At 54.9% G+C, this 11,993-nt stretch overlaps 1 protein-coding gene across 1 annotated transcript; it reads right to left on the bottom strand.

Moving 5' to 3' along the window:
- Positions 1 to 7,548: 7,548 nt before the first annotated feature.
- On the bottom strand, positions 7,549 to 9,913 carry LOC128901567 (olfactory receptor 14J1-like). The gene is made up of 2 exons (XM_054183648.1): positions 9,868 to 9,913; positions 7,549 to 8,489 (listed from the first exon to the last, which is right to left on the bottom strand). Exon 2 carries the CDS (start codon positions 8,464 to 8,466, stop codon positions 7,549 to 7,551), a length of 918 nt encoding a protein of 305 aa, XP_054039623.1. The 5' UTR covers positions 8,467 to 8,489; positions 9,868 to 9,913.
- Positions 9,914 to 11,993: the final 2,080 nt, after the last annotated feature.

The following is an 11,993-nucleotide window of genomic DNA, read 5'->3' as shown; positions in this document are numbered from 1 at the left end:
GGCTGCTGATGGCATCGCAAGTGCCCAGCGTGAGCTTCACCGCCCCCGCCACGCCGTCACCGGTCACTGCCAGCGTGCTGCTGGGGCACTCCGAGCCTGCCCAGGCCCAGCCCAGCACCCACCAGCTGGCGCGGGCCAGCGTCTGGCAGGGGGTGCACGGGCCCCTGGGTGTCCTAGGGCAGGTGGGGCACATCCCCCACGGGGTGCCACTTCCCCCTGTGGCTGCTCCCTGTCCTCGTGCCTGCAGCTGGGGACAGCAGGTGGTGACAGGGCTGCTGGTGCCCCACCAGCCCATGGGGTTGGGACCATGGGCCGTGGCCCACCAGGAGCCCCTGTCCACCATGGCTCAGCATTGGGGGCAGGGCCTTCCTATGGCCCACACCCTGAGCACCAGCATCAAGAAGGCGCTGGAGGCCTCTGAGAATGACGTGGTGGTCATCAAGGGCAGCGGCCCCGACACCAGAAAAAAGCCCAAAGGTGAGTTTTGGGGGGGATGGCAGAGCCCGTGGGTGGGCATCCCATGCCCAGGAAATCTTGCATTGCCACGGGGTCTGGCTGGTTTTGATTGCTCTGTCAGCAGGGGTGACCATCCTGGACACCCCGGAGAAGCCCCTGGTCCTGCCCGAGCTGCGGCCACACAGCTTTGCCGAGGCCTTCCCCGAGCTGGCAGGGGACAACCTGCACTTTCAGGATGAGCACGAGCACTTTCAGGAGTTCAACGTGGACATCACCGACATGCTCGCCTGGCCCGACACCCTGGAGGGCGAGGACACCGTCCCTGATGCCCTCGACATCTCCACCAGTCTCACCAGCACTGCCTTCCCCAACCAGCCCTGCCAATTCTCTGAGTACAGGGCAGAGGGTGACTGCCCTGAGGAGCAAGTGGTGGTGGCGATGCTGGGAGAGGCCTACCCCTTCTTAGGGGTGGCAACGTCCCCCTTGCTGGACCCCAAGGGGACACAGGGCAGGGTGGGAACAGTCCTCCCCACCTGGCTGCCACTTTGTCCTGTAGAGACTTGTGGGGACAGTCCCATGGAGAGTCCCATGAAGGATCGTCCAGAGAGTCCTCTGCTGAACTTCTCAGCTGCCCCCCAGCACCATCTGCCCAGCAAGGCCCAGCTGGTGCAGGAGGCACCGCACAGGCAGCCCCGGGTGGTTTTGAGCCGCTTGCCGCTGCCGCCGAGCATCGTCCCCCACTGGGTAGTGCCCAGATCGGGGAAGGCGGGCAGAAAGCAGGCCAAGTGCCCCGTGCCAGAGGGCACCCCAAGAACGGAAGAGACCTCCTCACGGGACAATATCCCACCCAAGAAGAGAAAGAAGATGGTGGTGTGCCAGGTGGTCAAACACTCAAAAACCCTGGGCGAGGGAAAGCTGAAGGGGGACGGTGCGGCAGCTGGTAGCAGCAGGCAGCATGTGGGCAGCAGCAAGAGGAGGGCATGCCATGGCAACGACGTGCCCACCAGGCAATCCCGAACCCTGGGGGATGAGCAAAGTGCCCCACACCCCCCCGGCCACTGTTGATGGGTTGATAGGGAAGGTGGGGAGCACAAATCCCTGTGGCATGCGACCCGCACCCAGCCACTCCAGCCCCAGCCCTCTACCACGTCTCGCTTTCCTTCTTAAGTCATTAAAGGTTTGATGTTTGTTTCACATTGCTTCTACCTGCGGCCATTCGTGCAGCGGGAGGTGGGGGGGTTAATGCAGCCCCTGCCCCACACATAGAGCTGCCCCTCCACCTCTTCACTCCAGGATATGAGGAACCCCCCCAAGATTCCAGAGGGAAAACCAGCAATGTGCTTCAGGACAGATACAGAGGAAGAGAAAAAGAAGAGAAAAAGAGGAGCAGGGAGCAGGACAGAGGGAGAGCAAGGGGAAACACAAAAGGGCCAGGAAGAACGGCAGAGAAAGAGAGGGGCTTGGAAACTAGAGCAGGGGCAGGGAGCAGGATACAAGAACAGCCCGAAGAGAGGCACAGGGAAGCAAAAAAGTGAGACCAGTGAGGCAAAGGCTGTGGGGGCACAGGCACGGGGAGGGACCCGCACGCAGCAGAGGGGTGACATGGCCCCCAGGCCCCAGGACTCAACGCAGTTCCCACTCTTGATGCCGCCAGGAGAATGGTACAGTTCAGATGCTTCTGTCTCTGCATCTCTCAGCTCTTACAATGGTGAAGCTTCCCAGACACACAGCCTCACACGCCCGCACACACACTGCATGGCCGTGCCGCACCTTTGGTTCCACATACAGACCCTGTGGCGCACGGTGGCCACCTGGCCTGCTGAGGACTACTCATAGGGACCCTTCCTCACCCGCAGGGGCCGGTGGCCTCTTGTCTCCGGCTGGGGGCAGCTTCCAGATGGATGCCCTTTCTGTCCTTCTCCAGCCGCTTTACCTTTTCCTGATCCTTCAACTGCAGCCTCAGCCACAGGCAGCCAACAACGTCCCTGGGGCACGTCATCAGTGTTTTCCCATGCGATGAAAATAAAGAGATTTCTGGACGTGCATGAATAGCAAGCGGAGAGCTATTGACCTTCCAAACCAGCAGAACTCGATTTGCATTTTTTCAGTGCTCCCTCTCAGGCTGTGCATTTACTCACTGACGTCTGTCCACCCTCACACTTTGTTCCGTGACACACAAAGAGATGGACTCATCTCAGACTCCTTCTGCATGACTTCTCGTACCACAGCCCTACCCTTGGAGTGATATTTCTTCCTCCTCATGGCCACTCTCCACCTTCCAAGCTGCACTGTGTGGCAGTGTTTCCCTCTCCTGCAGTTCCCAACCTCCAAGGAAAGCTCCACCAGCTGGGAAACAACCTTTAAGCAGCCATCCCAGCCCATCAGCCTTCTGGTGGCCTTTCACCAGACCAGACAGAAGCAGGCTCACCATGATGTCCCAAGGCTGCCAGCCTTTCAGCTTCTTGTATAGACACGACCAAGCTGTGTGCCTGCTGCTGTCCCTTCACGTACTAATGTAGAAGAGACGTGAGAACCAAAATATAAGTCCCCTTCCTGGAGTGAGCCTGGGTCCTTCAGCAGAGGGCATCTCCCAGTCAATGTGCCACCCAGGGGCCTTCTGCCGGCCTGTCAGAGACACTGGCAGACGTGAGCTTAAAAGCACAGAGCCCAGCCATGAGCCAAGGGCTGACTTGTCAGCTCTCTTAGAAAGAAGGGACCTCACAGTCCCTTTCCCAGCCACATTCCTGCTGTAGCCTGTCCCCTCCAGAGGCAGAAGTGACCTCACAGCCCCTTCACCGCCATTGCCTTCCTCCTGGATGATGAGTTCCTGAGACCCAATTGACCCCATGATCCCGTACCCACCCATCACCCTCCTTGTGGCCCAGTCTCTGAGCAGATAAAAGGGAGCTTCTCTCATCAAATTTATCTCACAGATTTCCTGCCAACGGTTTGAGGGGAGAAACGTTCCTCAGAGGAGCTGCTGTATTTATACTGGTGCATTTTGTATCTCACCTTCTGCCTGTTTCTTCTTCTTCCTCCGTCTGTTCTGTCTTCAAAGAGCTCTCCAAGGAAAAGATTCCTCGAATCCTAGGACGGCGCAGGTTGGAAGAGACCCCTGAACAGCATTGTCCTGGGTCTGGCTGGGAGGGAGTTAACTTTCTCCATAGCAGCCCCTACACTGCTGCGCTTCCTACTCGTGCCTAGAAGGGTGTTGGTCCTGCACCAATGTTTTGGCTATCGCTGAGCAGTGCTCGCGCCACGTGAAGGCTGTCTCTCCCACCCCCTCTGAAGGTAGTACACTTGGGGCGGTCAAGTGGTTGGGCTGGGCCCTGAATTGACCAAAGGGATATTCCGTGCCATATGACATCATGCTCAGCAAGAAAAGCTGAGAGAAAGGATGGGGAAGGGGATGATATTCATAATTAACACATTTGTCTTCCAAAGAGACTGCTATATGTATAGAATCGTTGCCTCCCAGGAGGTAGCTGATATTGTCTCCTGACAGGAAGTAGAGGAAACAATCTCATCTGGTTTTCCTCTCCTTCTGCGTATGGCCTTTGCTTTTTGCTTGCTTCTTTTTTTTTTTGTCCTCACACACACAGACTGTCCCCCTCTGTCAAGCTACTTTTATCTTTACCCATGAGTATTTTCACCTTCTTTTCTCCCTTTGTCATGCTGAGGAGGAGCGGTGAGAACCTCCCATGGCTTGGTGTGCACCTGATGGCCAGCCATGTGTAACCCACCACAGTCATCTTGCCCAACTCTCCTGCTACCAAGAGTGCTAACTAGGTGAGATTCTGCAAGGGCTCCCCACAACTTGGCATCATCCACAAAGGAGGGGAAAGTGCATTTTCTCCCATCATCCAGAGGGATAATAAAAATGTTCCCTACTTCTTGTCAAGGGCTGGTCTTTGAAGGATGCCACTAGGAATTGGCCGCCAGGAGGACTTTGTAGCACAGATGACATCTCTCCTCAGCAATCAGCCAGCTTCCCACCCACCACATCGTCCACTTCTTCAGCCCGGCTGGCAACAAGCTGACTCTAAGGAGACTACAGAAGACCATGTCAAAGGCCTTGCTAAAGTCTGGGTACACAACATCCCCTTCTTTTCCCTCCCACATGTCTTCTGCGATCCCTTTCTTGTCCTTCAAATGCCTGCAGATGGCTGCAGGAGGACTTGTCATATCACCTTCCCTGGTGAGGCTGACCAGTCTGTAATCATCCCCATCCTCCTTCCTGCCTTTTTGAAAACTGTCTGCCTTCTCCAAGGCCCCAGGAACCTCTCTGACAGCTCTGGCCTTTCCAAGGTGTTGGAGAGAGGTGTCACAATGACACTGGCCAGCCTTCTCCATCTCCCTGACACCAAAAGCCTTCTCACTATGACACACTTCCAGAGGAGTGCCCAGGACACAATTCTTACCTGTCCAGGCCCTTCGGGTCACTTCAAAAGAGAACCATAAGGGATTTCTTCCAACAAGCCCACAACTCCAACGGCATCTCTCTGCAGCTGACAGCTTTCCTAAGCTGTTTTTGTCAGTTCCTCCTGACCCCCAATCCTTTCTTCTCCTCAGGCTGGAGATGAGAGGATTGAGCAGGGGTGAGGTGCGTGTTGAAAGAGGGCTTTGTTAAACTCTCTCCGGAGGGCTGTTCTGGGCATCCCACTGACAGTGAGGAGAGTGCCGCAGAAAGGAGTGGCTCCAGGGAGATGAGAGGAACCAGTGGAGAAGGCCTTCTGCCTGCCCCTGCTGGGCAGGAGAGCTGCCCCCAAGTGCAGCTCTGATGCACTCACAGGATACCAGCATGAACAGGAAGGGCAAGAATGGGTCTAAAAAGCAGGTTATGAAAACAAAGTCCATGAGTGTCATGGTTTCACGTCAGGAGAGTTTCAGCATTGGTGCAAACCCACCGAATCATAGAGTCATAAACAGGCTTGGGTTTTAAGGGACCTTTAAAGGTCATCTTGTCCAACCCCCTTTGCAGTGAGCAGGGACATCTCCAATGAGACAGGTTGCTCAGAGCCCTGTCCAAGCTGACCTTGAATGTCTCCAGAGACTGGGTACCTACAACCTCTCCAGGAGACCTGTTTCAGTGTTTCACCTGCACAAGAAGAAGTGGTCCAGTATGTGGGGAACACAACATGTATCTGGGACAAGAAGGAAATGATTGCTGTAGATGACAGAATCCCCCTAGCCAAGGTGCAGCCTTCTTCTGGAGACAACCCTTCCAGTTCACGAGCCTTGCAGAGAGCAGGGGGTGGCATACAGCCCAGTACTCCTCGTAGGATATGGCCACCAGCAGGAAACACTGCGTACATGCCAGAGGTGCAGGAAAGAGCACTACCATTGCTGTGAGCAGAGACTGTGCTGTCCCCAGTCGGGGGACAGTCAGGGTGCTGGAGCAGGTTTCCAAGTTTTCCGCAGCATCAACATGACGAGGAGGGTGTTCCCAACCCCAGTGATGGGGTAGGTCATGAGAAAGAGAGGAGGAAGAGACTTTTTCTGAAGGTTGAGGACATCTATTACTTAGGGCATTTGCTTCCCTGTTAGGTGCTTAAAAAAACCTGTGATCGATGTTCAGAGAGGTGAAACATGGAGGGTGTGTGCCTCCGGCTACATTCCTACTCCCTAGACATGCTCTGTGCTTTGTGAAAGGTGAGAAATGCCATCTTCTAGAGGGCGATGCCGCTCAGGCCTGCAGAACCCTTTCTGACTGCACAGGTGAGATGCCCCACAGAGGCGCTTCTGTCACACTGTGTAATAAAAGGGACAGGCCATGAAGAGAGGGGAGGGTGAGGTAGCACACAGGCTGTTCCTGGAGACACACCCAGCACTATCAGGGCTCTGGCAGGGCTGTTCAGAGACACGAGTCCTTCCCTGTCACGGGCAGAGGCCCTGCTGCAGACTCCATGGCCTCCTGTTGCCACTCCCGGAGGCCGGCAGCACCTCAGCCCTGCGCTGTGTCTCCCTGCTCGGCACCTCTCTGAGATGCCCCACGGCATGAGGAATGGACACAGGGACCTGGGGTCAAGGAAGCTCACCCCAGGGCTGCATTCAGGGGGTTTCCCAGGGGACGTTACTCTCCGAGTGAAGTGACCTCCAGCCACTGTCTGTCCCACAGGCCTTCATGGAGGCCCCAGCAACAGCTGATGGTGTTTGTGCTCACTCAGGTTAATCTCACCACACGAACATCATGCTCATGCCTGTGGTTGTTATTAGCCAGGTGTGTGACCATTGCCCTGTGGCAGCTTCCCTGGGGTGTCCAGCACACACAGGACCTGACCAGAACCCGCTCTGCTGGTCCTTCATGTCCTGCCCACGAGCCCTGGCTGAGCAAGGGAGCTGCTGCTTGTCTCCACCCTGCACACTTTGCACAATTAAGTTCTACACTGGTGGTGTCATTTGTGGGGAACTTCCCTGGGCATATTCTTGACAGCAACTCTTGGAGAAGCCCTTCCAAACGTCTTTTTGCCTGAGGACCTTCAGGCACTGCCCTGAGGACATTCCCTGCTGTGATGGAGGTGCTGTTAGGGAGACCAGCTCTGTCAGAGAACTGACCCGTCCCTGCCCCTGCCTGTGCTCACAGGGCCGCCACACCACAGCAATGTGAGAGAGCTGCCAGAGCAATCGGGCCTTCCAAGAAGGCAAAGGATCAGAATGGAAAATGTGGAAACGGAAAGAAAGCAGCTCTGAGAAGACCAAGGCTGGTTCTCCCTCCTCTTCCTCCCTCTCCTCTCTCCTCTTCTTTCCCCTTTGCCTCTGCACACAGGCATTGCCCTACAGCTCCAGAGAGGGCTTCATAGGAAGGATTTTGAGCAAACAAGTCACTGGAAAGTTCTTTATTTCTTTCAAATAGACAGAGAGCACAGGGCCTCATTTACATAGTCTGCGGGCCTCACAAATTTGGAAAGATGCATCATTAGGAACAGCACAAATGACAAAATTTCTTTGTGGCCATCAGTATAAGAAGTAAAGCAAAGCAAAAAAACCCCAAAACCACAACCATACCCAACAAACCTACAGGAGATGGACTTGGCCTCTAATGAGTTACATTATGAGTGATTTGCAGAAGACAAATTTTATTGCTTTTGAAAATCATCTGGTCATCAATTTCCGCAATGCATCCTTGAGCTCCTGGTTCCTCATGCTGTAGATGAGGGGGTTCACTGCTGGAGGCACCACCGAGTACAGCACTGCCACCACCAGTTCCAGAGATGGGGAGGAGATGGAGGAAGGCTTCAGGGAGGCAAACATGGCAGCGCTGAGAAAGAGGGAGACCACGGCCAGGTGAGGGAGGCACATGGAAAAGGCTTTGTGCCGTCCCTGCTCAGAGGGGATCCTCAGCACAACCCTGAAGATCTGCACATAGGACAGCACAATGAAAACAAAACAACCAAAAGAGAACAAGGCACTAACCACAATAAGCCCAAATTCCCTGAGGTAGGCATCTGAGCAGGAGAGCTTGAGCATTTGGGGGACTTCACAGAAGAACTGGCCCACAGCATTGCCCTGGCAGAGGGGCAGTGAAAACGTATTGGCTGTGTGCAGGAGAGCAGTGAGAAACCCACTGCCCCAGGCAGCTGCTGCCATGTGGACACAAGCTCTGCTGCCCAGGAGGGTCCCGTAGTGCAGGGGTTTGCAGATGGCAACGTAGCGGTCATAGGACATGACAGTGAGAAGATAAAACTCTGCTACAGCACAGAAAAAGAAAAAAAATACCTGTGAAGCACATCCTGTGTAGGAGATGGCTCCAGTGTCCCAAAGGGAATTGGCCATGGATTTGGGAACAGTGGTGGACAGGGAGCCCAGGTCAAGAACAGAGAGGTTGAGGAGGAAGAAGTACATGGGGGTGTGGAGGCGGTGGTCGCAGGCTACGGTGGTGATGATGAGGCCGTTGGCCAGGAGGGCAGCCAGGTAGATGCCCAGGAAGAGCCAGAAGTGCAAGAGCTGCAGCTCCCGTGTGTCTGCGAATGGCAGGAGGAGGAACTGGGTGATGGAGCTGCCATTGGACATTTGTTCACCTTCAGTGTGGGGGACTGTTGAAAGAGAAGACATTGACAAATTAAGGCAGACTGAGCCAATCCCATTCTTTTTTTCCCCAAAAATCTCCCCGCGATGACTTCTCCTTTGTAATAATTTCATTCAGCTCCTTTTTGTGAGATCAGGTTTGTGCTACTGAGGGCACTTTCCTTGCAGGGGCAGAAATCCTTCTTTTTCCCATTGCCTTTCGCCTGAACACTGCTGAGCCCTGAGGGACAAAAGTGCTCTCTGTGCCCTAGTGCAGAGTCAGGAGAGCTGCTCTGCACACCAGTGACCTGCCGGGCACCACCCAAGTGTCCTGTGCTTACACCTCCATTGGACAATGGTCCCCCTGACAATGTCCTTGAAGAAGAAAATGGACTATTGTTACTGTTTGGGGAAGGATCCAGTTTCAAAGTCGGTTTCTCCCATCTGGTTTCTCTTTCCCTGTGCAGCGGAGCAGAGAGGGATGCAGACGGGTGGAGTGGCTCTCTGCTGCCTGGAGCTGCCCCTGCCAGGAGCTGCTTCTCTGTGCCCAGGTCTCCTCCCTGTCCCTGCTCCCAGAGCCCATCCTACGCGCTGGTGGCTCAGCTCTGCCCTGCAGACCCCTCCCGGCAGCAGGGCACTGCCCAGGGGCATCTCCCTCTTTGTGGCTCCTCAGGAGGAGATGAGAGAAAGACCGATGCTGGAAGCAAAGGTGCTGCTGGTGCTGTGTGTAGGGAGAGGGGTGGGTGAAGGCACGGTCGGTGAAGGTGTGGTTTCTGGCAGATCTGCTGATCCTTTAGTGTAAGAGTTTAGTGATTTATTAAAACTAGACAGCTGCTTTCCCTTTTCCCTTCAGAGAATGCTGTAGCACAGACCATGGAAAGGTCTTCATCTTTAAGGTAGACCTGCCCTGGGCTTCCTCTGTAAATGCTGCCTCTGCCAGTGTTCTGGGGGTGATCTGGAGCTGTGGGCAGCCCTGACCCATGCAGCACCCTCTTGAATGCAGTAGGACCCTTCCCTGACAGCAGTTGCTCCTTCCACCCACAGCTTTTCCCTTCAGAATCTTCATGGAGAGGTCCCTGCGCTGGACGAGAGCTGACCCTGGCAGGAGATATGTCCCTGCCCCAGCACACAGCCCCTGGGTGCAGGGACCCAGCTCGGAAGGACAGCCCTGGGCACCCCTGGCTGCACAGCCGGCTTTACACCCTGCAGACGTCCCTGGAAGAAAGGCAGCCATCATGCCCTCTCCCTCTGACAGTGCAGCAGAGAATCCCTGCTTAGGAGCACATCCTCCTCCTCTATGCTATGGAAACTCTGAGAGTTACTCTGACAGATCCTAAGAGGGAGGAACCAGCTCTAGGAGGTCCCTCCAGGAACTGCATCTTTACTTCCCTACAGCTTGAGACTTACCGTGTCAAGGGCTGGGAAGAATCCACCGCCAGTGAACTCTCAGCACCCTCCCGTTGCTGACTGCCTTTAACCTCGCTCTGCCTCACTCCCCTTTGGTGCCCGCAGGCAGCGCCCGCAGCCCTGCTCCTGGGCAGAGCTGTCTCTCTGCAGTGCTGCCCGCTTGCCATGAGCTCCCTCCATGCCAGGAGCCCAGCCCAGCTCAGACGCAGAGGACCAGCCTAAGGCAGCCCTTTCTCTGCCCCCTGTGGGCTCCCTCCAGGTGTCCCCGGGGCTCCAGGGGAACCTGCCGGGAAACAGGATGAAGCAATCACTAAGCTGGGGAGAGGCTCTTCCTTCCTGCACTGTCATTTCGTGTACCAGGAAAACAGTGAGTCTCAAGAATCATATTTTCTCATCCCATCATTTGTCAGGACACCCAGACAGGGATAGGGAGTAATCGCCTTTATCCCTCCTGCTGAGGGAAGGAATTCAGCCGAGTCAATCAAGGCATCTCATCCCGGCTCTGTAGCCCTCGGGCCAGAAGGGGACTCAGCTCCCTCCCATTCCTGCCACAAACCTGCAGGAGGTGGGATTCTTCTTGCCTCCGTTCAGGTGTGCACAAGATGAGCACCTGCAAGTGAGCTGTTTGTGTCCACTCCCTTGCTAATTAATGGAGAGTGAGGGAGTTGTTCAGGTGGGAACACCTGGTGACATTTGAGGTGACACCAGAGTTTGCCCAGGATATGTGCAGGTGACTGCAAGCTCTAATGCAGCAATGCTGAGACACAAGGCAGCATCTGGGGGCAACATCCTGGAGCCTGGTGAGGAATTTCTTTGGTAGATGGAAATGAAAGTAGATGTTACATTTGGGACAGACAAAACCTTCAATATTCCTTACATCCACAGCACCCACAGAGGTAGTCAGCTGACCAAATGCAGCTAAGTCCCTCTCTTTCTCTTCTCTGCCAGCTGTATTTCCTAGATCTCTGCTGACTGTAGTGGCAGGTGTCTCATGGACATTCCCCCATTGCTCAACCTAATTCAGGACAGCTCCTCAGTGGCCACATACGGTTTGTTGTGCCACCTGAGATGCCAGCGCCCTCCAGAACAACTGCAGGTTGCTGGCACAGACAGCACAGCACCTACGGGAAAGCCATTCCTGATCAGAGCAGATGCATGACAGACACCCCAGAGAGCACTGCAGACAGATTTGGTTCCTTTGGGCAAGCCTATGTGGCAGCCCAGGCAGGTTTGGTTTCTGTCGATCAGCAACCGAAACCCACCACTGCAGTGAGGCCCAGTCCGACCCATCTCCACCCAGTTGATGCAGAGCAGGTCATGAACAAGAAGCCCATCACACCGAGGGCTCAACTCATTTGGCTGCTCCCGGACTCTGCTGAGTCTTCTTCCAACAATCCTTTGCTGAGCCCCTCGGTGATATAACCAAGGAACAGGCAACTGATTGTCACAGTGCTCCTCTATCACAGCATCTCCACACCCAAGGACATTTTCAGCAGCACCTTGTCCTCCTGGAGATCAACTTCCCCTCCAGCACAGCCCTTTGGGAGCATCAAAGCCTTTTCCTGGCAGGGCTACGGAGCCCAGCCCTGCTTTTCTGGCCTCTGGGTGAACAGGATTTTCACTTTTGGTGCTTTCACATTGCTGCCCTCCGTCCACTCCAGCATGTCTCTGATCTCAAGCAAAGCATTGCACATACTGGGTCTTGGGGACTTGGTACTTAGTGACAAGGCTGAGCGTGGCCCCAGTGCTCCAGCCGAAGTGATGCAGTGCACCAAAAGTGCACCAAAAGTGCACCAACACCCTCAGCCTGGGGCACAGAGCAGAGGAGCTGGAGTCCCATGTACTACCACAGAGTTTTGATACTGGTGGAAGAAATGGCGAGGAGTGCTGGGAAAGCTCCAGCTGCTAGTTGTAAGAGACAGACTGTAAATTCCCTGACAAGGGGCAGAAGGCCCTCCAAGCCTTCAATGGAAAGCCTCCAACACTCGCAAGGAAATAAATAATGCAGGCCTGGCCTTCAAAGAACTGATAAGGCTCACAGTTCTAGCACCGGAAAGTGTGGTAGAACTGTCTTGTGAAGACAAGATAGCTCTGCCACTCGTGTGGTGAGCTTGCTAGTTCTCAGT

This window comes from Rissa tridactyla, chromosome 26 (assembly GCF_028500815.1).
Source record: "Rissa tridactyla isolate bRisTri1 chromosome 26, bRisTri1.patW.cur.20221130, whole genome shotgun sequence".
Lineage (NCBI taxonomy): Eukaryota > Metazoa > Chordata > Aves > Charadriiformes > Laridae > Rissa > Rissa tridactyla.
This window is presented reverse-complemented; position numbering and strand designations above follow the sequence as displayed.

What these genes read in the sequence shown, in the direction of transcription:
- LOC128901567 (XM_054183648.1), bottom strand. Translation starts at nt 8,466, where the DNA reads ATGTCCAATGGCAGCTCCATCACCCAGTTCCTCCTCCTGCCATTCGCA.